This window comes from Pocillopora damicornis, chromosome 10 (assembly GCF_964200805.1).
Source record: "Pocillopora damicornis chromosome 10, jaPocDami1.2, whole genome shotgun sequence".
NCBI classification, from domain to species: Eukaryota; Metazoa; Cnidaria; class Anthozoa; order Scleractinia; family Pocilloporidae; genus Pocillopora; species Pocillopora damicornis.
The window spans coordinates 14771662-14798059 of NC_142679.1; the positions used below are offsets into that span (position 1 = coordinate 14771662).

At 37.5% G+C, this 26398-nt stretch overlaps 2 protein-coding genes and 1 long non-coding RNA gene across 5 annotated transcripts; 2 read left to right on the forward strand and 1 right to left on the reverse strand.

The window, feature by feature from the left end:
- Nucleotides 1–667: 667 nt before the first annotated feature.
- LOC113665469 (uncharacterized) lies at nucleotides 668–13893 on the forward strand. Of its 3 annotated transcripts, none has more exons than XM_089184435.1 (15): nucleotides 668–1021; nucleotides 2687–2744; nucleotides 3785–3856; nucleotides 5172–5285; nucleotides 6136–6215; nucleotides 6713–6778; nucleotides 7187–7238; nucleotides 7440–7490; nucleotides 9060–9176; nucleotides 9928–9972; nucleotides 10646–10657; nucleotides 10788–10808; nucleotides 11150–11176; nucleotides 11893–12146; nucleotides 12640–13893. In XM_089184435.1, the coding sequence occupies exons 1-15, from the start codon at nucleotides 821–823 to the stop codon at nucleotides 12856–12858; spliced, it is 1389 nt and encodes a 462-aa protein (XP_089040561.1). In that variant the 5' UTR covers nucleotides 668–820; the 3' UTR covers nucleotides 12859–13893. The 3 variants fall into 3 exon arrangements, with proteins under 3 accessions (XP_089040561.1, XP_089040563.1, XP_089040562.1); XM_089184437.1 differs by having other exon boundaries at nucleotides 11153–11176; XM_089184436.1 differs by having other exon boundaries at nucleotides 7443–7490.
- LOC149039057 (uncharacterized) lies at nucleotides 7855–15840 on the reverse strand. Its single transcript, XR_016180321.1, has 3 exons — nucleotides 15711–15840; nucleotides 11122–11214; nucleotides 7855–9199 (listed from the first exon to the last, which is right to left on the reverse strand). It is a non-coding gene; the product is annotated as an uncharacterized LOC149039057 (long non-coding RNA).
- Nucleotides 15321–26280, forward strand: LOC113665437 (uncharacterized). Its single transcript, XM_027181121.2, has 10 exons — nucleotides 15321–16454; nucleotides 19217–19268; nucleotides 19807–19860; nucleotides 20328–20456; nucleotides 20867–20961; nucleotides 21912–21968; nucleotides 22200–22284; nucleotides 22845–22895; nucleotides 23421–23540; nucleotides 24209–26280. Exons 1-10 carry the CDS (start codon nucleotides 16314–16316, stop codon nucleotides 24805–24807), a joined length of 1383 nt encoding a protein of 460 aa, XP_027036922.2. The 5' UTR covers nucleotides 15321–16313; the 3' UTR covers nucleotides 24808–26280.
- The last annotated feature ends 118 nt before the right edge of the window (nucleotides 26281–26398 follow it).

Below are 26398 nucleotides of genomic sequence, written 5' to 3' on the forward strand. Positions count from 1 at the left end.
TGATGACATTTATTTACAAGGGAAGTCGACATTGTTACCTTGATTTTACTAAGGCAGGCTGTTGTCTAGACTGATCCAAAAAGCTCTTTTTACCCCAACATATCCTGAAAGTATTTTGGTTAAATCATCGAACGACTTGAAAGATAAAAAAGCAGGTGAAATTGAGAAAAACAAAACAAAACAAAACAAAAACAGAGCGAACAAAGAGACATGCAACGGAAACGCCTGAAAAGGTTGCCAAGCTCACGATTTACGTCACAGGATCCGTATGTCTCCCTTGCGTTACCAAGAGGGCTTTCGAACTGGACCAGTTTTGCCAAATCGTGATTTGAAACTATGACTTAAAACATTAAAAATAACAGCAGCGAAAGGGAATTTGTTTTTCAATTAGATTTCCAAAAATTTACAACCAGCATAGGTGCTTGGCGAGAAATGGAGTTATGAAATTCATTCCCAGTGCGGGTTTTTGAAAAACATATTGAGGGATAATCACTTAATAAATGGGCCTTAAAAATTCATTCAAATAAGAACTAATTCTGCTTGACTTTAAAAGCTCTGAGTAAATATCGATGTACTGTTAAATTAAGTTTGTTCACCTGTTTACCTATTTCTTTCCAAAAATAGCACGCACGTGTGCGTGACCCCGTACCGAGCAGTATTTAGTTATATGCTCATTTGAATGACGAGGTTACACGCTCCCAGCATCTCTCTCCCTTTAGCCATAAAACATGGCGGACTTCCTAGCAACGTGAGATGTACTTTTCTTGTTACCAAACAGTGTAAAAGTGAATTTATCGCAGATATTAGATCGTAGTCAAGAATGAGTTTGATACGCGCTTTTGTTATAAGCTTTGTATTCATGCTCGTGGCGCAAGGCTCACCAGAAGCGGGTCAGTTGTTCGCTCCCCGCGATACGATCGGAAGCGACCCAAAAACCGAAGACAGAACTATAAACAACCGCCTGGCGATTTGTGAGTCTCGATGCAGATCTGAGAGGCAAGACACACTACATTTCCAAAAGGTTTGCAACAATACTATTGCTAGAGTATGTTTTGGTTAGTGGTAGTACCATGTGGCAATTGCTCATTACGCTTTTTCCCCTGTCTAGACAAAACATCGAAGAAATGCGTTTGTATCAAGGCGTAGAGGTGCTAAAAACAACCCGTTATGAAGGCGGGAACTAATGGAAGTTGTAATAGCTTCTCCGGACTAGGCTCGGACCTCTCTACAGCTTTACTGATCAAAACATTTTCAGCGACGGGTTGTGCATTGTTTTTCGAGCAGTGTTGCAGGAAGTCATAAATTTTTGAAACGTTCAACCTAGGATGTTACGACTCCTTTTAAATTATTAGCTATTTTTACCGCCCCGTTCCCTCCCTAGCCTTTCATCTCTAATTAAAATGATTCCAGGTGAGGATTAGATGGGAGGAAACGTACAGTGTGGCTTTCGCATAGTTTACTTACGCAATAATTACAAGTCGCACACAATAAATATAGTTAGTTCGCACGAATTCAACTCATTCCCACGTGAAATATCACTCTTCAAAGTTGGAAACAAGGCTTTAGGCAAGGCGATATTGATGTAGACTTGCCAAATATTGCCATCAATTAAAAATGTTATTAGAAAACAGAACAGGTGCGCTTCAGCGTAATGTTTGCTTCAAACCCTGAAGGCGAATGGCTGCTCTCATTCGATCGAGAAACAAACATTGTACCTGTTAGTTTAATTTAAAAATACTATGGGTACAGTTCCTTGGCCAATATTAAGAGAAAGTATCACATTTCCTTGCGTTAAAAGTATGCAACAGCATGTTTAATTCTGCAATCTCTTGTGGGGTTTTTAAAAACAGAATTGGTTTCATTGTTGCCATAGGAGTTTACATGGATAATCCATTCTAATGATTGATATTATAGCTGCTATTTCATTCTCTCCCAATTCACAGTGTAAAATAGTTGCTTTCAAACAAAGACTTTTCTGAAGACATCGTCATCGACTGATAATGTATATGCATAGTATTGTTGTAGTATTGCAGTTTTACAATTGCAAAGTATCAAGTAGCTTTGAAGTGGGTAGCATGTATTATTGTAAACAGAAGAGGAATTTTATGTGGGTTTTATTAACAATCAAAGATCGTAAAATAGCGACAAAAAAAGTTGGTCTCATGCCCAGAAAAATTTTGCAGGAGAAAATATCATAGTATTATAATTAATTTTGTCTCAACCAAAGTTAAATGATTAGGTGGTTACTCAAATCTTGCATTCAGAGCCCCTTTGCGGTAACTGCTTCAAATTTTGGCATTGTCTCTGAAAAAGTTTCTTGGTCTGTGCTCCAGAATGGATTATAAACCATTGAGCCAATTGTCTCTGACTCAAACATCTTAGACTCTCCTTACTGATTGCCAAACATGTCTGGGTTGGCTTTTAATGAAAATTTCATGATGTCTCAAGACATTTAAAGTACAGAGTATCCCCTCTCTGATGATTTTGTAAATTCTCCGTACCTGTTTACGAGGAAGTGAACAAGAATTGTATACTTAGGATAATTTCTATGGTAATCATTCTTGGGAGTCTGGGTTAAAATGGTAACTGTAATCGTATGTTTGAAAGTTTTTTATAAATACATGAGTTACTCTATTGTTTGTTTTTCCTGTATATTTCACCAGCGTTTCTGCCTTTTTCATTTTAGAGAGCTCCTCAGCTGTCTCAGTTGTGCCTCAGGGAATGCATGAAAAGCAAAGAAGAAGGTGGTTATTAGCAATTGCAAGATTGGATTATGCAGGACAAAAATTTTGATTGACTTTTGGCCTCTGTCCTATATTAGCTCATTACATATATAGCCTAACTAATACTTTCGGTTTTTCAGTGTGAAATGAAATAAGTAAATCATTATTATTAAATTCTCTGCTGGATAATGACAAATAACAAACTCTTGACCAGATAAACTACAGTTGCACTTATTATAGAATGTGGTGAAGTCTGGGAAAATTTCCTATTCAATGGAACCTGTGTAGGGCCTGTTTCTAGAAGGTCCCCATGAGTTAAATGGGCTGCAAAGCTGTTCTGTTTTCATTTAAAGTGGTTATAAAAGTTTTGAAAATTATACAATAAAAGACTCAGCTAAAGAAACAAGATGGACTGGGTAGGGTGTCAGAACCTGCTTCTCAATCCTTTAAATTTTGATTCTTAAGTAAAAAAAGAACAAAACAAAACAAAAAAAAAATAAGCTCCTGAATCCAGATATTAGTTGGGCACCACTTCCTATGTTGACTGATGTACAGTTAGTGCATGATATGATAGTGCAAAGCTGCACTACCTACAACTGGCCCCAGTTGTTCAAAGCTGGGTTAAGGTAACCCAGGGTTAGTGTGAAATTTGATTTCAGGTCTGAAAACTTTAGGAGAAAATTCAGTTCAAATCTTTTTGCTTGCAATTTGATCATTGGATGTTCTAAAAAGAATAGTGAAAATTTTCCCAAAAAGACTTTTGAACAAAGAAATAAAGAAAGCTGGATTAAAATTTAACCCTGGGTTAGAGCTAATCAGCCTTTGAACAAGTGGGCCCAGGTTGTTGAATATAAGGTGATAAACCATCCTATTCAATTGTACCATCAACTGTCTTATGAGCTGGAAAAAAGTAAGAAAAAATACAAGAAAAAAGTAAAAAGGGGATTATTTTTGGCAACAAAATCTTAATTAAGGCTCTTCACAAGAGGAATTTCTTGAAGTGAATTAAAAATTATTAGCCAAGGATCGTCTTACCATGTTTACAAATTCCTTTCCTCTAGATGTAATTACAAAGAATATGCGAATAAGACGAGATGTTGTAGGAGAAAAAAGAAAGCAGGAGAAAAAAGAAAGTAAGAAAAAAAAATTTATTTACTATCTAATGCAAATGGAGTTATGATAACAAATGCCAAAGCAAACTGGGGAACTATGGCCAGGGAACCACTTCTAGCCTGGCTACTATTGTGTACATAGTGGTTGAGAAGACGGGGTATGTGGTGATTGCTTAGGCTAGAATGGCCACTATTACAACTACTATAAGGTGATTGAGCAAGATTACAAATTAGTGGGTGGAAGACTGTTGAAAACATGTGTATCTATGATGTGACATTTCTTTCTAGAAAATCCTATTGGATGTTGCAGATGGGATAATGCATAGGTTGCCAATGAATTCATTGGCTTAATTTTAATGGCTTGATTTTTTTATTCAGAGTGTTAGCTGTTTGGGGTTATATGCACCCTTTACAGTCATTTATGTCACATTGGGTTGTTTCCCATAACTGAAGTAAGAATTTTCTGCGCTGACCCCCTCTACAAGATCCAAAAAATTTTTACGCTGAATTATATACATTTTTTGTTCATTCTTCTTACAATATTTTGTTGGTAATTCTTTGAAAATAATATTAGAAGTATTCAAAAGGTTACTTTAGAAAAATGGAAACATAATTGCTAGACTGTATGCTTGTGCAACTCACTGCCTATTTTATTTTTCATTGCCCATGTACAATGTACGTGATAACTTTAAATCTTCATTCTCAAATAGCACAAGAAATGTGTATCTTTATACCCCTCTTCAGCAATGAATGTCTGCTTCATATTTTTGATGCACTTCATGCAAAGATATTGATACATATTAACACTTGAACTCTCATGAGTGATTAACATGTAATGTCTCCTTATGATATCCATACATTATCCAGCATACAGTTATGGAAATACTAAACCCTCTACCCCCCCCCCCCCCCAAGGGTGAATAGCATCTAACTTCTCCTAACAGTATCCCCCCTGGATCACACATTAAGGTCACAAGAATAATGGAAATGATCACCAACCAAAGAGACTCTTGATTGTTAATCAAGTTCTCCTTGTCAGCATCTTTGGAATTATGGAGAACGGTGTGGAGAATATGCATACTGATGCTAGGGTGTAAAGGGTTAAACCTATCAAGTAAAAGTTGTTATTTTGATCTGGCACAAAATTCTCTTAATTAATTCACAAGGGAATGAGAAGCAACTACAGGGAGGAATTAACAGTCAGATCATGGGAGTTGAAGGGTCAATAAGTCTAGAGACGCACTAAAATATAAGAGAAAAGCTGAACCTACATTGTGTACCATACAGTTTGTTATAAATATCAATGAATATCTCCTTTCAATACTTTTCCACTCAGATTGTTTAATACCATCCCTGTTTCTGGATTATCATTCTGTTAAAGCTACTGTGGAAGTGGATTTTTTGGAAAGAAAACCAAACTTATCAATATCATGGAAGCCAGTTTACACTGGTAAGATAAAAAATCATTGATGCCATCTCCATCCCAAATTGTTTACACATGTAGTGTATGAGTTTTGCTTTCATTTTTGATCTGTTGATTTATGTATGTATTATGTTTGCAAGATCCTCATTTTATCCTCAAAGATCTTGAAAGATTATTGCAAAAATGTTGCAAAGACCTTGACAAGGATGCCTGTAAGATTCTGATCAAATCCTGAAAGATTTAAGTGAATATCTTAATAAGTTCCTTGAAGGGATTGTTTTAAGATCTTTGAAAGATCCTTGTTTTGTCTTTGTTTGAAGAGCTTGATGAAGCTTTCTAGGATATTTATCAGGATCTATGTAGGATCCTTAGAGGATCTTCATCAAATCATTGAGGTTCTTAACAACTGACTTTGGATATAAAGATCCATCAGATCCTTGTGAGGATCCTTTAAAGATCCTTGTCTTTAAGGATCTTTGGTAGGTCTAAGAGTCCTAAAACTTCTTGTACCAACTGAAGATCTTTGTTGACTTTTACCAAGCTTGAGAGGAAGTTTTGAAGTGGGTGCCAGATCATGATCTGTTTCCTTACAATTTCCTGCAATTTGCGGATTTGTTTTAACCCTTAAACTCTCAAAAGTGATTAACATGTAACTTCTCCCTGTAATATCTGTGTATAATATCCAACAAACAGGTAATGAGAATACTCAAACTTTTCAGTTAGGAGCTGCTATCTTGATCCAGTACCAAACTCACATAACTAATTCACAAGGAAATGTGTAGCAGCTAGAGGGGAGAATTAACAATTAGATCTTGGGACTTAAAGGGAGATTGGCCAACTCATAATTTGTTTGCTTTCTTTCCTATGTAATGTGAAGATCCATGGTACAACTGGACATCATATGCCATTTTTTACCAGTCTGGGGAAGGACAACCTTTTTGTAAATTGATACCAAAGGTATTTTTTAAATGAGAAGCTGTTTACCTTTGTTACATTTATTTATTTGAAAAAAATGTTAAAATAAATAGAAGACCACAAGTCCTAATTAGAAATTTGAATTAGATTGATTTATAAACAAAATTGAACATCAGTCAATGCAGTAATTTTTTTTGGATATCTGGCATTGACCTTCATCCACTTCAATAAAAGTGATTAAGATTTAATATTTGTTCAACCATGGAGATGAGATTTATTCTGTAACTAAATTTTAGAACCTTGTTTCCCAAACAAAGATGTACTTATGGTAATAATGATTGCTTGCACAGACCTGTGATAAAATGTCCTTTTTCTTCAATGTGGAAGATTACCACAAAGAAGCCAGTTACATTTTTCAGTGCCAGTCACAGTTAGTGTCACAAGCTTTGTTTACAGAGTATGGCAATTGCCTTGTAATGTTATCTTTAAAATCTCCCAATGATGCATGTTGTTGTTCTTTGTTCCTCTTTACCATTTAGGACCAGCATAAGTTCATTCTTGCAGATGGTGAGGGTTGGGAATATCCAAGTGCTATTCACATGGTGGTATGTATTGTACATGTGTGTTTACTTACCCTGTTTTTCTGAACAACATCAGTTCCCAAGTGAAATAAGTTTATCTGCTGTCATTTTAACTACTTCTTCTAACAATAAATCGTTTTAAGTGTATTCCTCTAAACAATCCCACGTTCTGTACACCTTTTGACCTTCACATCCTTTTTGGGATGATGCTGTAGTTAGTCGGAGTGCACTCACCTCTCATTGCTATGGTTGGGTCAATTCTCGTAATACTATATCTGTAGTTAACTCCGAGGAGTGATTTTGATGTAACTTTTTGTTACATTTTTATTATTGCATGTAAGTTAAGGAAAAGACAATGGTAAGAAGTACAGTAGGTAATGGCTAACTGGTTAAGGGGTTTTTTCCTGATGTAATCGATGATGTTTATTGCAGATTTACACTTATCCTCACTCCAGAGAAAGTGAACATGTCTTGAAGACATATTGTATGTATTGCCTTTTGTTTGTTTCCCTACACTTCTTAGAGTATTTTTAATTTGGTAGTGAATTGCTGCTGGTAATGTTGTAATGTTGGATTTACAGTTATTGTCTTTCCAGGGAGCACGTGTTTCTGGGGTTGGTAGCCGAGCTGCCTTGTTTGATTAGGTTTAAAAGAAAAGTCAACCGATTAAGTTTTGTTTAATTAGCAGATCCTCCCGCACGACCACTGCCGACATTTCCTCCAACGTCCTCTAACGGTAAGAGCTTGAAATGTCTTTCAGTCAGAAAAGTGGAGGAAGCCTGCGTGGTTGACGGTTTTGTGGGCGTTGAAACCTCCAGCAGCTTCTCCGCTCGTTTTTATGGCTTCATCGCTTTGCGCTTGAAGCACATACAAAACCGCCAGCCACGCCGTCTACTGTGGCAGTAAACTCTAGTGATTTCCAGGCCAGTTGCAAAACGGTGGCCATTCCCCAGATAAATCACGTCACTAAAAGCGAAGCATTTCATGGGAAAATATTGATGAACTAAACTAAGGTTTCTGTCCTCTTGTTAACGAGGGCTTTGCATTTGGTCTCAATCTGAAAGCAAAGTTTTTATAAAAGACGGAAATGGCCTGTATTTGATATATAGATGTGATAACAGAGCTAGAGGAGCACTCAATCCCGATGAAAAGTTGATTGGTGGCTAAAGTGAATCATAGCCTCTTTCTGTGTAAGGCGTGACAATCTCCTAGAGTTGTCTATGATATATAATACATGTTTACAATATAAGGATATAATATTTATTAACATAAATGTTTTCGTCAAAAGTCCACGAAGTGAAAATCCCTCTCCCCCTAAAAACGTTGATGTAAGCTATTTATTATCACCTGTTATGTAATAGGTTGAAATATCCACGAATTTTGATGGGTCCTACCTATAATCTATTAGAGGACAGGGGCATGAATGACGTCATCATGAACAATCTTCTACCTCTTTTTATCATAAAAAACAAATAGATTCCATATTGCCTTGGGTTTGTTCAGTAATAGATCACAGATGACGTTAATATCAATCAATCAATCAATCAATCAATCAATGTATTATAAATAATATAAAGCCTTTTGAAGGTTTATAAATTTATGATAAGTTAAGATTAAAAACGAACCAATACGAAATATGAAAATTCCACAATGTTTTTCAAACTAAGTTAAAAAAATATGTATATATAATATATGAAAAAAATTGAAAATTTTAAAAAGGGTAAAGATTGATCAAGAATAGATCTACATCGGACTCAGAGTCCCGTGAGATTGAATGATTTTAGGTTGTTTTTAAAAGCAGTGTATGCTTGAATCTTCCGAGACGCGTCTGGTATAGCGTTCCACGATTTCGATGCAGCTTATCTCCACGATACTAAGTTGTTGATTTTACTGACTTTTGGAAGGACTAGTCTTATGGTGCCCCATGTAGTAGGAACATCGGTGACGCACTCGGCGGCGCCTCGTATGCCACTTTGTTTTTCTTACCCCCATTTTGACGTCATCTGTGAGTTTTTACTAAGCGGACGCACGGCGTCATGGAATAAATTTGTTAAATATATACAAGAGAAAACGTTACTTTCTATTGATATATCATAATGTGCGACACTGGCAAGCAGGCTGTTATGGATTAAGTTCCCGTAAGGCGGTGTTTTATGATTAATTAATTTTTTTTTAGTGTAATGCAACATCCTCTTATTCATCCAGTTGTTTCCGACCCCTCCACCTTTGAATACGCATACTGTTCATAAACTCCCATTCCATCTCATCACTTGTTACACATATAAACCATACTCTTTCTTAACAGACACCATCAAAATTGCAGTGGCCGCTTCTGGTGCAGTTTTTGGCCTTGTTTTATTGGCAGCTTTCTTGTTCTTCATTTATCGTAGACGAATCAGGCCATGTTCACTTCTTTATGAAGGTTTGTTTACTAAAGATCGAGACCTTAAAAAACAATAGTAAAATAAAGTAGCATAGGGCAATACTAAAATGGTCCTGTTTACCCTCCAGGAAATGTTTTCCTTTATGAAAAAAGATAAAAAAGTTGAGATGAATTGGCCTTCTGACTGGTTTGAAGGCCAGATGAAGAATCGAATGACAGCTGTACAACGCTTTTCTTTGAATTGCCAATCCCTTTGTGGCAACTTTGTTGGAATTTGCCTTTCCTACTTAACCCTCTCACTCCCAGAAGTGATAGACAAGTAACTTCTTCCTTGAGTATCCATACATAATGTAGCAAGCAGATAACGAGAATACTCAAACATATTAGGTAGGAGTTGTTTTCTTGATCTAACACCAAATTCTTGTATCCAATTAACAAGGAAATGTGTGGCAGCTCGAAGGGAGAATTATCAATTAGATATTGGGAGTTAAAGGGTTAAGGAGGTTTTTTAATACTGATAAAGGTCCATCCTCTTTTATTTTACTCGTTTGCACGAGTTCTGACCTGATGATCCATTTCTGCAGAAAAGTGTGTTGGCGCGTGACGTAGTGTTCAGAGCTTCAAAAGGCCGCAGCGCCATTACTTTGCCTGATCTATTTGTATTTTTTCCTTTGTTTTTGTTGTTGTTGTTGTTCGCCATGTTATCGGCATTAAGTTGATACCCATAAGAGTGCACGTATTGTGAGATGTTTCCAGCTTTCGTAATTACATTTCGAATCTTTTTTAACAGGTGACAGGCGTCAAGAGGGGTATTTCATGCCACCAAACAATTTAGGTGATTTTATGATATATCTTTTCATTCTGATCTTTCTGTGCGCTCACTCTAACCCCTTACACCCTAACATTACTATTGACATTTTCCACACTCATCATTCTACATTTCCTGTGGTAATTCAAGGAGAATTTAGCTTAAATTTGACAAACAGGAGCGTCTTAAATTGATGATCATTTCCAGTATTTTTATGACCTTTACATTTGATACAAGGATATTAATGTAGGGAACAATTAGAAGCTAGTCGCCCTGAGGGGTTAAAGAGTTAATAAATAATTCGTGTGTGCGTAATTAAATATAACTGAATTTCCCTTGCAATTTTTGGAACTTGCTTTGGTACGCTTGGGAGTGGTTAATAAGGAAGTGCGTTTTTACGTAACCTTAATGTTCATGAATGTTATCGAAACTTGGGCACTGTTACTGTGATGTTAGAGTATTATGGACGACTTTCTCTTATCACGGGGTCAACTACCCATGCTCCAAACAAACAATGATTAAGAGCACATTGGTGACTTTCCTATTTATTTCCATAAATTTGTATTTGGAGAAAAGTTGTTTGAAATTATTGTGGGTTGATCATTGTTGGATTATTATGCTTCTGTATCAGTAGTTTTTTATTTTTACCATGAATTGAATTTACTCACTGTGTCTCTGTTTTATTTTGGAATCATGACAGTCACCATTCCAGGTATGTTTTGTTTTCCACGTAAGTTGCCTTATTACAAAAGCTGTGTTTTGTTCACTGGTATTGTTTTAGATAAACTTGTAAGTATTGTAATTAAACTTTCCTTTTTTTTTATTCAATCCTCTTTCCGTAGCCCCAGGAAGACCTACTCCAGGTGTGTTGCTCATCTTTCTGTGTTCATATCACATGATAGTTACAATTGCTCTGAAAAACTTTATCAGCGTTCGTTTTGGTCAGACGTATAGAGATACCTCAAAGCAGATTTAAGTTTTGTCCTGATTCTTGATTAATAAGTCGGTTTGTTTTCCCATGAACTATATAGAATTATGGTGTTGAACCATCGATTCTCCTGCTATCTAAAAAAACTGGTTTAATTAAAGTGGTTGGGCTGTCAGTGGGTGTTGTCAAGTGCAAATAAGTAAGTTATTTGCTTCGTAATGTAATGTTATACTGAATATTATACTGACCATTTTATTGCGGTTTTTTCCAACACAGTAGCTCTTTCAACAGCTCCAAACGCAGGTTAGTGTAGGACTCTTGCGTTCTTATTTAGAAACTCCCTGAAGGGTTAAAAAAATTCCCCTTTTTGACGTGTTTGGAAAAAAATCATTTCCTTCAAATGCCAGTTTAAAATTAATGGTGGTCGGATCGCATTAAGAGCTGCATTGAGATGAAAGATGCTGTCTTAACTAAACATCCATCTTCTTGCATGCGATAACATTTGCATTGAAATTATTTTCTTTTCGTCGGCTTGCAGTACGCTGCAAACAGATACCCTTAAAAACTGCTTGTAATCAGACTCTGGTGTAGACAAAAATTCTGTGAAGTTAGTGGATCTCTTTAATTTCCCCCTATTTTTTACACCTCTGATGCGATCTCCTTGTAGGTAAGATTTGGTGAACCCTTTAACCCTTAAGTGATAAGTAACGATTTTCCCTCATCCGAATCACCCCTAAAACAAACATTGAGGTCACAAGAATAAAGGAAATGATCACCAATTGAAGAATCTCTTGATTATTAAGAAAATTCTCTTCATCAACACCCAAGGAAGTCTATAGAGAGCGGTATAAAGAATATGCATTTTGATGTTAGGGTTTAAAGGGTTGAGGCTTTCGTTGTAACCCATTAGTAAGTTTCTACATGTACCTCAGTCTATAGTCATCGATTGCCTCATTTGTTTGCGTCATCGTGTTACGTCATCGCGTTACGTCATCTTGTTCAAACCTTTCAATTGTTAGGTCCTGACTCTTTCTACGCATGCTATTTTCCTGAAAACGAGTGGTTCAAGCTTCAAGTAGCTTCGGTCGTGAATTTCTTCAGGAACAATGGCTACCCAGTGGAGATGGATGTGATGAATTCCTGCGAACTCTCTAGTGGACCAACTCGCTGGGCTGAACAACAAATTCGGCGAGCTCGAAATGTCCTTATATTTCTGTCTCCGGGACTTTTGCGTCTTTCTGGAGTTGACGAAGATGATCCGGAAACTCATCAGGTAAACGAAAATTATCCTAACAGTCCTTGCTGAGAACTTAAAGTTTCTTTCAACAACCTTTGTCTAGCAATCACAATTTAGCTGCTTGTACGTACTATTACTCTGTTTTGAGTTTTTCATTCGTTTTAGTTTTCAATTTGCCTCAAGGGTATAGTTTTGGTATAACTTTGTAGAGACATTTCAGAGCGAAACTCTCCATACTTTCAGGACTAGAAACATTGTCCCCTGAATAGAAGTGTCGTTTTAGTGAAGATTAAGATACGTTAGAGCCTCCTTCAGCGAATACACTCAATGCTTCAACTGGTTCCCCATGAAAATAGGTGGTATGAAAGATTAATTTCACCCTATTGAAATTTTGATTATATCTGGGTAGTTCATTTTAAGTCTACATACTTTTATCCACTGCTCTTAGCTCCCGTTCATCAACGCTGTTGTTAGTTGTCCCTCTGCTAGAGTGGGCTCTCAAGAAATATTTCGTTTTTTCAATTTTCAGGAACACGAGCGCGTTTGGTATGAACTTGCTTTGCTTAAGAAAATTTTCCTACAGACTCACTCCGCTAGTAAAATGGTGTGCATTGCACTACCAAATACGAACATTAAACCTCAGGAACTCCCTCTGTGGGCTGAGCTGATCTATAAATGGCCTGAGGATGAGCAGAAAATTTTCAAGCGTTTAAACGACAAACCTACTATCCAGCCCTGGAAGTGCTGAAGATGACGAATAGAAATGTATTATAACGAATGATCTGCAATCTTGTTTTTTTATTGTGTAAGGGAGCCAAGGCGGGGCTTCAATATTGAGAACGTTGAAGAAAATATGTACATTCAGTGTTCCTTTGCTATACGAAGATTGACGCGATCATCATCATTCAGAGGTTCAATGCTTTATTGTATTTATTTGTTTGTTTGCTCGTGTTCCTTTTTGCAATCTGTTCCTTGTTATCTAAGGAAACTGCTCAATTCTTAATCGGTCCGATAGGCAGCCGCGTAGCCGTTCAAATATTTAATGATTTAGTTAGTTAATCGTTCCGTGTTGGGGTCAACTGGTGGGAAAGTTAACCGTTTATACCCCAACATCAGTATGCATATTCTCTATACTGCTCTCTACACGTTTCCTATTTTGCTGACAAGAAGAAATTTTGAAACAACGACAGCTTCTCTAGCTGGTGATCATTTCCTTTATTCTCGCTACCTGAATGTTTGATTCAGAGCTGAAATTTTTGGGAGAAATTAGATGGCAATCACTTATAGGGTTTAGTAATAAGTCAGTGTCTTTCAGTCAGTTGGTCAGCCAGTCAGTCTCCTTGGGCTTATTGGACAAAAATACCGCACAACTAATTTCAATAGTTAGCCCTTTTTTCGCGGTTTACAATCAGGTTCTATATATGGGGTTAAAGACCGAGCATTGTTTATTGCCTGCGGGGGAGAGGGGAAGGGAGTGGGAAGATTCTGGTTGTGTGTTTCTCCGTAATTATATTTACCTGTTTCCCTCACAAGACTCTGTAGAATTCTAATAATTCCCCTATATTGGCTGTCAATTTTTACAGCCCCCCCCCCCCCCCCCTTGAACTCTGTTGGAGATGACTGGTCCCTCGTTCCCCTTTAAAAACCATGTGATCTTCCTTAAATCCCCCGAACCCCCCTCCCCTCAGGCAATAAATTGTGACTGGTCCATTATTAGCATGGTGTATATTGAGATGGCGATGATTCAATTTGTTGTCAAATAAACGCATCATTGTATTTATCCTTATATCCCACATCTACAAAAGATTGTTTGAGTCCCTTTCAATGGCCATAGAGTAAAATATGGACTGGACTATTGGACTATTGGACTATTTTTGTTGGACCATTTTTTGGACCATTTTTTTGGACCATTTTTTGGACCATTTTTTGGACCATTTTTGGATACTTTTTCGGACCAGTCTTTTTGGACCTTTTAATTGGGGGAGGGGGGAGGTAGGCCATAAGTACTTAGGGAGGGGGTGGGATGCAGTCTATCAGTACTCGGGAAGGGGAAAGGAAACTGTTGTAACTGAGGGAAGGCAGGAGTGGTTCCCTTTGTGTGAACAGTATATCATTACTGAATTCATCTATCTTCCTCTTGTCATTGATCCTATGCGAACGATAGAGATCCCGGAGTTGCGATCCTGAGCCATTTTATTCCCAAGCGCTATCGCAATGTTAAGTCTGCACCTTTACTATAAATACATTGTTAGAAGTTCTGTTCAAAGCAATCTTCTGTCTTTTCAGATACACAGTTTTCCGGCTTAAAGTGTCATTTCCCACGGCCTACGCTTTTTAACTTTATTTGAACAGTTCGGTTTTTTCCTTTTTTTGCATAATATTTTGATCTGGTCTGTAGCAAACAAACACTTGTCAGCTTTGACTGTTTCAGAAATTGGAAAGCGATTTCATGTTCTCTCGAGTCATTGCGAAATATAGTAGTCGTTTTGTTATTGTCTTTAAGAGGGCTTACTATAATTTGCGAAACAAAACGGAATGAAAAAATGTAGTTTGCAAGATTCACTCAAATCGGCAATTTGCGAAGGAAATTTGTAATTTTTGAATCACAAATCCGAAATTTGCAGAAAAGGTAATTCTGTAATTTTCACTTGTGGGGATTTAATGAATCATTACATCAGTTATGTGAAAGAAGAAGTGCGCCATTAAGCCATAAAATGCAAACCTGTCATTGAAAAAATGATCCAGCGCTGAAGCTGTGCTGTTTTTGTTGTCAGTTGATCGAAAACGGAAATTGGCGATATTTTCAATAACAAACTTAGTCCAGTGTTTAGGTGTCAGTTTCGCATTGGCGTAACAAAAAATAGAGGATCGCTACGACCCAGCGCAAAAACTTTTGCATGAAAATAGTCAGTCGAAAAACCGCTTAAAATAATTTAAATGATCTATTAAAACTCTATTAATCAGTAGCATTTACTAATACAACCACTTCCCATCCCTCCTTTCGTACTAAAAGTTCGTCTCCCACCCCTCCCTTAGTAACAACAGTTTGCCACCCACCCCTCTCTGAGTACTGATAGACTGCGTCCCATCCATCCCTTAGTTCCAATGTTCTACGGCCCCACAATAAAATGGTCCGAAAAATGGTCCAAAAAAATAGTCAAATAGTCCAAGAGTCCATATTTTACCCTATGCCCTTTCGATGCAATGCTCTTTCTTCTGATTGTCATGCGTTTTATACTCTGTTCAGAAGTTACATCCAAGTTAAAATGTAACAGTCTTTTAGGGGGTTTTGATCCTTTTAAAGCGACAGTGGTTTGCGCCTCGCGCGAAATCGACATCTACGAGACGCGAAACTTCCCAGGTTTCGGACCTTTGAGTCTCCACAGACACATAAAACTCCCCGTCTCATTTTTCCTAAAAATCATTGGGCTCAATGATTATTTCGCTGTTTTCATTTACCAGATAAATTTAGAAACTGTACTGTTTGCCAATATGCCCGTATGTTCGCAAGTGTGTATTGCACTGTCATAAAAATTCTAAGAAACGGCTCATTTTCGGTCAAATTCTAAGAATTTTAGTGAGATCAGGAACGATACATACCCACCGTAGAAGTCAATCAGTACCAGATAAGCTCGTGTAAAGCACGCTCTTCATTGGTCCTCTTCGATAAGATGATTATGTTTTCAGCCAAACGTGCATTACTGCTTTAAATTCCTTATGTATTGCATTACACACGAACTGATATGATGCTGTAACGCATGTACTAGTAGCGGAAGGAATTACAATTTTTAATGGCATTACGCAGCATCGGGAATAGACAGAGAACGGGAATAATGCTTCATTGACAACCTGGCGTATTGTTATATTGACAAGGTAGTTCTTGAGTGTGATGCACTTTAAAGTCTTGTGACGCAGATCATATCCTAAACAGCCCGAGTTCATCGCAAAGAAGCTTTGAGCTTAAAATTGTACGCCTGGCGAGCAGGTTTCAAGGAACTATACGCAGGGAGGACAACTACGTATACGAGTTTCAACTTATGGACTGCACAAAGTGCATGGTGATGTTGTCGTGATAGTACTTGTGTACAAGACTTATCTGAAAAATCAAGCATTTGGCTCAAGTCGCAGTTTCTTAGACGTTTCATTTCCTGCCGCGATTTATATGAATTTAACATGAAGAACTGATCGTGGCTGCTTACCCCTATGGCCTTTGAAGTACTGTTCGTGTTTTTGGCCATGCTAATGGTTACTGAAACAGAACGAGCGAGGCATCTACCTACAAGACGTCGATTGTGTCTTTGCGCAGATCGCGTGCTTCCACTACGCTCATTCTCAGATGGCAAGGTATGGGATTTTTCTTGATAAAATCTCTCAATATATCGAGGCAAATATACAGCTTATTGAAACTTTCAAATATATTTGGGATTGATTAAGTTCCATATGATACAAAACTAAGTGACTTTCGTGAATCGATCGTTCCGTCAAGGTGTCGCGTATAAGTTCGATCTTCCACGGGTAAAATTTCTAAAGATAGATATTCAACCAAATTATTGAGAGATTTAGTAACAGCTTTGTGAACTGTCGATCGATGCGTTTTATAAAACACTTCCGTTGAGACCGTGTAAAGAAACTTGTTTGAAAGGAACGAATATATAATTATCCGGAACGAAAGTCACTTTAGTAACAGCGATAAGAGTTACAGGTTTTTAACCGAGAACGTGTTTGCTTTTCGATTTCGACAGCTGAAGCTAAGTTTCAATGATAACCTGCAGCTTTAAGGCATCTTTTCGGTGTACAAAACGATGCCCTCGAGAACATTGAACTGCAAGACTGATGGTGTATGGTTTGGAGAAAACAAAGTAGGCCAGAAATTAGATAATCAACGTATCTAGAGAACCAAATCCTTACATTGAATACTAAGTTTTGTCTTAAGAAAAGCCAGTAATAAATTCAAGTTCCTCAGTCTGTTCATAGGCGTTTAATAATAATAATGACTTTATTGGATGACACAATTATTGGTAGAACCAGTAGTTCTCATTGTGGTCCTCAATACCGTGGCAATACCGTGCGCTAATCTGCGACAGTTGTTTTAGCTCATGACGTATTGCGGAGTTCTATAGGAAGCTTAACAGATTTTCCTTGTCCAAACACGAGCTCCGCACGGCAAAATTTTTTCCAAAGACAACAGGCATTCTTTACCAAAGTGGAATTTTATCTTTTGAAAGGTTTACTTTTGCGGTTATGATAGAAGTACACAGTTACGATAAGTGTCTTCTCAACAACATATATATTAGAGAATATCAAATACCTCTGAGATCATAAGGTCACATAAATTTTGCTCGTACCAGCGTGTTTCATCGGCGCACTCCTATTGTCTGTGACCTTGGCAAGAGGAGATGTTTTCGAGCGTTTCATTGTATTTCACTGTCACGAACCCTAATCATGAGTATAGTTTTACGAGTTTTCAGCGAAACGTACGGCATTTGTGTATTCGAAGTGGTGGATAACACTACAGGAGAACACAAAATACCTCACTGACCGCGTATGCAAAATTTTACGAGGCACAGAATCATTCAATATAAATGTTTATCTGGCGGAGAAGATTCTCTGTTAGTTGCCCTTCGACTAAAGGCTGGAAGAGTAATCATGTATGAGGTTTCGAGAAAGTAGATCATACAACGTGTTCCTAGGAGGCTTGAAGAGATTTACGGTTGCAGAACGTGATGAAAATTATGACGTGAGCTCGGGTATTTCTTTAGGTGTGGGTTTCCTAGAATTGTTCCTGTTGTGTGATTGTACTAATGCGCCGATTCGAAAAGGAAAAACTTTAATTAGGGAATTATGAGGAAGAAAGTTATAGGAAAATGGGTGGAAATTTAATATCAATATTAAATCATTTAAACAGTTAATTAGGTACTGTATCTATGTATTTAGTTAGTTTAAGAACCATATATATGGCATAAATTTCCTGCGCTCACAAATATTTCATTTGTACCTACTATTGTTTCAGTAGTCTCCCACTAGAGTTCTTTAATTAAGGTCAGGGAGCTACATTTAGCTTTTCCGTATATGTTGTGGATCAGCTACGTGACAATAACTTTCCTTCTAGTTTAGAGCTTGTTAAAAATCATACGCCGCGTCACAGACACGATTTTCGCTCTCAACCAAATTTATATCATCTGAATGCGACGTGTAACTACTTTCTTTCATCCAATCTCATGTGTAGAAAACGCGAAAAGATTCATTTAGGACGTTTAAACATCAGGGCCCATTTGTATAAAGGGCGGATAACGCTATCCAACGGATAAATCACTACCCAACGGATAAGTGATTGCGAAACGTACTGCGCTATCTACTGGATAGAGATTCATAGCGTCATCCAACCTTTGAACAACCGGAGCTAGATCACCGAGGATTTCAGTGAAGCCTCTGTAAGCATCGGTTTGATTATTCATAAGCATGTGAATGATCCAAAACATGAACCTGTTGTCGTGTTTTTCTTTTTGTTTCCTCCAACTGATTATTAAAATAGCGTTTGTCGTTTTGTTTGGAGAGCGTGAGTGGAAAGAGATTAGTGCATGGGATTAATTAAAGTCCTATTTACGTGATTAATGCAAAACAGTTTTGATCCCTTTCTATTTTTCACGGCAGTGATATTACAATTAGAAACAAATACGAAAAAATTATATTCTGCTCTCTAACGCTCTATGAAAAAAAAAAAAAAAAAAAAAAGAAGGAAGGAAGGAGCTTTATTTACAAGAAAATATGTGTAACGAGCATCACCTAGCCCGCGAGCAGATCCGAACTTATGGGCGGTTTGGCACGACTTTTTTTTCGCCCAGTATAAGTGTCTCCAATAAACCTCTCTTCGACTCGTATCAACTCTCAAAAACGCATTTTCTTGCAGCGCTGTATAATAAGGTCCTGCTATGAGACACAGCTGTTACGTTATCACCATTGAGCTCTATTTAAAGCTGGTGTGCACTGGTACTTCCCACTCACTCCTTCCTAAGGGAGATATTTATCTTCCTGTCTGTTGGGTGATAAAGATGTGTTGATGATGAAACAATGAAAAAAAAATCTTTTAATCGATTCCCTTTTTACAGGAATCTTCTTTCGTCTCATGTAAAGAGTGGTGCAGCACTAAAGATTTTGAAGGTAACAGGCTAGCTTTGATAACAACTTCATAATTTGTCACTTTGCTCTTGATGTGTCCCAGTTGAGGCATTCGAAGAACGCGATTTGGCATTACCAACCAACCGACAAACTAGTACTCAAGTAGCGAGCCAAAAAAAACAAACAAACAAAACCACGGCCACTACTTATTTTGGTGTTTTCATGTCCTTGTAAAAGCATCTTATTCCAAGAGCACGTTTGGTAAAACCACCCAACCACCCGAACTAGAATACTGACAAACATAAATACAACCTAAAAAACAATCAAATAGTCATGGAATTGACAAAAAAATCTTAATTGTCTAGAATTGTTGAAGGGTTTTATGAAGACAGTAAGACCAAAAAAGGTCATGGATAGACAAAATAAACCTTATTTTGTCTATCCGGACATGATTAATATTCCTACTTGTTGCGCTTTCCAATGATTATAAATACTATGTGGGTCAAAAGCGCAAAAGTTATTGTGTGATATCTGCGGGCCGTGACCATAATAAAATAATAATACAACTTTGATTCTGTAGGAAAGATGTCAAGTCATCTGCGCATACGTCGAAATGATGTAGAAGGGTTCACAGGTGGGAATTTTAAATATATTACCTCAGGAGTTTTGTCAATATGATAGCTGATCAAAAGCTGTGACAAAATTTTCCAACGTGATTGATTACCAGCAGCTCAATGCAAGCCTTGGTAAAACTTTCTCATTTTGCGCTCGCTATTAGGCTCGTTTTCTCGTGGAAAAAGTTAACTGTTCTATCTTCGATTGCTAGAAGAGTGGGACGGGGAGGGGAAAGCGCCAATCACGGCATGAATCTCGATCCATAGAATAGCGCAATACGTTTTGTTGACGCATCTTCTGGACGGCTAGTTAACCATTGGATAGCATTATGCGCCCTTTGAACAACTGGGCCCTGACGTTTTTCTTACGTGAATACGCCTCACTAATGGGTGTTTGTTTATCAATTTTTTCCACTATATTGCCATTATTTATAATATGATGTGCTGCGATGGTCCCCTTTTGCTAATTTTCGTTTTGTTCCCGCAGAGTGTCCCCCCGGACTGGACCATATCGATAAGAAATGGCACATCAAGAGAGAAAACATAAGAGTACATTTCCATGATATTAAAGGCAGCTCCAGATGGCTTGTGCAAGTTTCCTGGAGTCCATTCATAGGTAAATTTTGGGTTGAATTTGTCGTTGAATCATGAATTGTTCGAATATACTGGAACTTCAAAATGAGCCCCTGAAAATTCGATTATCTATATCAAATGAGCTCTTTTAATCCTCCTCCAAAAGCCTTGTATTATTTTATTCTTAAGCCATGCTAATCTGACCATGAAAGTTCACCTTTTTTTTTAATTCAGCCAGACGCCATTTTGAATTATGTTGATAATTCCATGTACTTAGGCAAAAATTTCAGCCTTTGTCCCAGATGGTTGAACAGAAGAGAGTTGCACGACTATGGGGACAGAGGCAATATTTAAGGGGAGGTAGGGGGCTAATATGAAAGGTCTCAGAGGGTTGGACTCACTTTTCCGAACTGCAAGGTTGCAAAATTGTTGATGGAAACTCCTTTTTTTCAGGTAGTACCAAAGGCTGGGATAAATATTACATGAGGTACTTTACTGGCGAAGGTCGTTCACCCTATCAAAATTTCTCCTGCCTGATGCTTCCCAAGGTATATATTGTTTTCATGTCGCAACTGATGGTTTGTTGCCGTAAGGACCTCTTAATGTTAAGAATGGATTTCCTCTTCAGATTGTCTGTTTAGTTTTAGGTATAGATAATCATCGAACCTTGAAAGCATTTGGTAAATAATAATAAAATAATGATAAAAGAGAAACACAAAAACTCAAGGAATAAAACTAAAAAGAAACGGTGATAAAACACCCCCCTTTCTGTGCCTGAAGGTATATCATTTCTCAGTTCTAAACAGTTACTTCTTTCGTTTCTCTTAAGCGAAAAAGAGATCGCCTAAGTTTGCTCTTTGTTGCCTCGGTTCTTGCACTCTGGAATAAGTCGAGAAAACCTTAATTGTAACTAGTTACTGAGGTTGCTCTGTACTACTTCAGATTTGACAAAGAAATTGCTTTCTTTTTTCCCATTTCCTCTCTTTGATTTTTCCCTCTAATCAAAAATGTTTGAGACTGTACTGTATTTATTCTTATGTACATATGTTTATCACTTCGGTCATGAGTGGGTTTTTAGGAAACAGCCATCTGTTTCGTTGATCTTTGCTCTTATGATCCAAGGCATCCTTCCTGAAGATCGAGACCCAATCTCATTTATTCTAAAATCGTCCAAGTAGTTTTGCACCTCTTCTTCTCATGGATAGTTTCATTTCCTGTTTGTTGAGGGACAGGTCACAATATATCGCTTACGGGGGAGGGGACGGGGTTCAGAGGGTTTTGGTTGCGTCACAATAAAATTTTACCGGATCCCCCATTATTTGCAGTTAATTAGCGGTCAATTTTCTACAGTCCTCCCTCTAAACTCTGCTTGGGACGACTGTTTCCCCCCCTCCCCCAATAAAACCTCTACCACTCCCCCTAGGTGATAAGCAATGATTGATCGCTATCTGTTTGATTGTTGGTGAGTACTTGAGTTTTTTTTCTTGTTTCGTTTTAGAACCGAACAAGTGTGAACATCACGTCCTCACACAAGGAAAGGAAAATCACTCTAATTGTAAGATAAACGGAAAGATATTTTTTAGCTGATGATAATTAAATTTTCTCCCTAGATTCGGGGGTTTTTAACTGTAAAATCCCACAAACCAACTTAATTTTTTGGGAACGATTTTACTATTTTATTTCATTCCATCCAGATTCTCTGTATAAACAGTTTGAAAAAGTTCATTTCAGATTCGCACGAAGTAATGTCTCATTTCAGATGAATATAATGACTTTATTCTTGCAGGTGACTGCTCTTCCAAACATACGGAGTGGGACAAAGCCAAATCTGGTTTTAGAGCCTTTTACGCCGACTAAACAATATGGACCTCGTAAGTACTCTAAGAAGAGCATAAAACAAGTACACTTAAGAGACTCTTGTGCAATAAAATCACTGAAAAATGTTGGCATGTTGTGAATCTTCCTAGAGCTGCCCAATTTAATAACTGACACATAAATAAATAACTACTGCACCTCAACATTATATACTGCATAAGCTTGACGATGTAGCTGGCTTAGATTTAATCCATTAAAGAATGACTTTGTTTCCCGTTACATAGAGTTCTTGGTATATTCCATCTTTATCATGACAGTTAGCGACAAGAGAAAAGCAACGAGTTTCCTTTTTTCTGACGCGCTAAGCATCTAGGTTAAGTGCTCTATAGCGGTGTCTTGTCCATTATTTGTCAGTTACTGACAAAATCGTTGGAGCAATTTGAAAAGGATGCGATATGTTAAAAATTGTGATAAAACCTCTGGTTGCCACGGTATCTTGTTACTTCGAAGAAGCACTTTCAAACACCTTTTCTATGCGAATAAATTACATAATTTTTTATTTGAGAATGCATGTATTAAACCCGTATGATATTGAGGTGCATTTTCTCTTTTTCAGCCGTGTACACTCCTGGTGCCGTCCTCATAACATCAAAACCAACATCAGAGCGTAAGTAGTTGGTCGTTTCCAAATATATACGTCACGACAGTTGTGCATCGATCTTCTAAATATTGCTCAGTCATGTTAACTCTTTAACCCTTAAACTCTTATGAGTGACCAAGACAGAATTTCTCCTTACAATATCAATACAATATCAAGCAGACGAGTAATGGGAATAAAGACAAATTTTAATTAAGGGATTATTAGTCGATCCAATACCAAATTCTCCAAACCAAAATCACAAGAACTATGTGGCAGACAGTAAGGAGAAGTGCTAATGAGATCTTGGGAGTTAAAGGGTTAAACGTTATAATTTGATGATGGCAATCGTCGATTATGATAATCATTTCCATCCTTTCCCAGCCTCGAGCGTTTTTTGGTTACTCCTAAACATTTGTTGTTTAGTGACCTTAACAGGCAATACCCATATTGTTTGAGCTCTCTTTATATTCTTTTCCTCGCCTGTTGCTTGCTTGAAATAACAATTTCATGAAATGGGAAAAATAGGTAAGAGATATTCCTTTCTAATTCCAGGTAAGAATACGGCCTTACTTTATGGATCAATCGCCGTTGGAAGCCTTGTTGGAATAGTTTTTGGTGCTTGCTTGCTAATGTATTTTCATCGTCGTAAACCAAGTATCACTTTACCATCAGGTTTGAACTTGGAGAAGAAAATTTTCCATTGATTATTTTGTTTTTATAATGATTCCTTTGTTTATGTTAAGTTATATTGTCATCTTTAGGTACTTTTTTCCACTAATGGCAAAAGTTCTCAGAAGTGTTTTACGTACTTGCAGAAAGCATTTTGGAACATATTACGATAGATCATAAAGAAACTTTTGATACGGGAGCAGCTCACGTGATTCTCAAAATGACAACTCCCAGCGCTTCTCTGCACGCATTGAGGGCACTACTTTTTCTTGAAACACGAATAGTTTATATTTTACTTTCATTTTTCTTCTGCCCCACACCCCCTCCCCCTTCCCCCCAAAATAGAAAATTATGTATTCTAAATTCTAAAACTATATACCTGATTTTGTCGGCAGTAAACTTAGAGGGAACTATTTTCTAAGAAATGTACTTAAAAGTTTAGTGACTCTTAAAGTGTAATTTGCGAGAGCTTGAAAACGAGGTTCAATTTTGGTAATTTTTTGCTTTTATGGGGCGGAATGATAAAAAAAAGTGATATCAAAACAAGTTAGCTCACCTGTTTTGTCGTCGCCATTAGCTTGTATTCGTTCGCTGAAGATATACTGCAAAGTGTGTGTATGATATTTACAACTCTATCAATGACGCCCTTTCATATTTATATTTGGCTTCAGATTTCAAATACCACGCTTTCATAATTTACAACAAAGAAGATGAAGGCTGGGTAAAAAGAAAACTTCTAAAATTCTTGGAAGAAGAGCACGGTTTGAGAGTATGCATCCACTACAAAGACTTTACTCCTGGAATTCCTTTTACAGAGAGTATGGCAGAAAGCGTTTCCTGCAGCCACAAGATCATTGCTGTTTATTCGAGCAACTTTTTGCAGAGTAAATATTGTAATTACGAGCTTGAACTTGCCAGGTATCGCCTCTTAGACAAGCGGGACAACTGCCTGATTGTCATAAGGATCGACAAATCAAAATTCGACGACCTCCCTCGAGAGCTTCGCGGAAGAAGCTGTATCGACTATGCTGATCTGACGGAGAGACAGTTCTGGAAAAGGAAACTGCTCAAGTTTTTGGATGTCCCTAAGGAGCCAAGTCACGTAGAGGTGGAAGTGGAGACGGACCCTAATAGTAATGTCTTTGCTCCCGAAGTTACCACAGAGGGAAGTGATGGACAGATGAGGAGTAGGTATTCCAGATTGGACAGTTCGATAAGTACTACCACAGAGTTATCCATTGTTACTCTAAACGAGGATAATCCGGTCTAACTTTTATTTACATTTCATCGTATTTAGTATGTGACATGGGTTCTTGAATATGCTAAGCAGTTATCGTTTACCTAATACTGTAACTCCCAGGAATGATCAACATGAAACTTCTCTCCACTATTCAGAATATTTCTCAGCAAACAGTCAAAGAGGATAAACAAGTGTATCGGCTGGAGGCTGGTATCATAATGCAACAACATCTGTCAATAAATGTCGTAGAAATGTATTGCAACAACAGAAGATGAAGCATAACTTTATCATCTCTTGAAAGTAACTAGAGCGGAGAATAACGAATCAGATCCTGTAAATTAAAGTACTTTACTGTTACGGGGACGCCACTCCTTGCCCCGCAGCCTGTAGGCTGTTGATTTATATAGGACAAGAAAAAATATTATTCAGCCATTTTATGTTACTAAAGAGCAATTTTTTTCAAAGCGGAGAGCTTTTGACTTCTATCTTAGCATTACAGCATCTATAAGCGTATCCAAATGATGCTGTGATCTTATTGTAAATATTTGGGAGGATTGCCCTTTTGGCGAAAAGTGACGTCTGTTATAGTTAGTGTGCAATTTATGACATTAGAGTTAGCATCCCCGTGCCAAAATATATTCCGCTTTACCCCCCCTCCTTTAGTCCACCTGTGCTTATTCACTAAAAGATTAAGCAACTTTACCATCTCTAGAAACATACTTAAGGAAACCTCCTTGTGGCAGAGTAAAAGTCAGTTTGAATTGTAATTATCATCACACACATGAGTCCAAGGCCTACGGGACTTAACCAAGTTTTGTCTCGAAACAGTTGAAGGAGGATAAAATGAAAGAAAACAAACTGAGAAACTGATGGCTTTTCTTGGTGGTTTTTCGTGAAAGCCTTTGGACTCATTCGTATTTGTATTATTGCGTGAAGTCTTAAATAAGAAACGGAGTTAGAGTTGCTGCTCTTGGCGATATGAAAAGGTCAGCTTTGGTCTCGTTTTCAAATGAAGGCTTGACTATATGTTGCTCAGAGAAAATAAGATGTGTTAGAGAGAGGGAGGTAGGGTCCTGATTTGTTATTTTCACGAAAGTTACGTTTAGACAGTCTCGTGAGCGAAAATGTGTTTTTGTAGAGGTGTGCATGAAGACTGACTGACATAAATCGGATATTTTATCCGAGTAAACTAACTATCAGTTCTGTCGATCCAGACCCACTGAAGGAGAACGGGGATTTGTATTATTTCGTTTTGTTTTTCTTTTTTCTCCTATGTGATAAGTAACGCTCAAGACCTCTGAATTTCAGTTCAGCTTCCCCCTCTCTCATTCAATCTTAACGGTCATTTAGGCTGCTTGCTTAGGAGCTGTCACTACTTGTGCATTGGTACAAGTAATTGTATATTTGCACATATTTACTCCTCAAGGGATATTTGTCGTTTAAATGTATATTTAGTAAAAACCAAGCAAAACTTGAAACATAATAAAGCTTCTACGACAATAATGGATGGCAAGTGACGATAAATGACCGATGAATACAGGAAAAGGGGCACCGATTCTTGTGGGACGCAAGGAGTTCTTTACATGACGTACTTATCCAAACTTTTCATTACTTGATTACT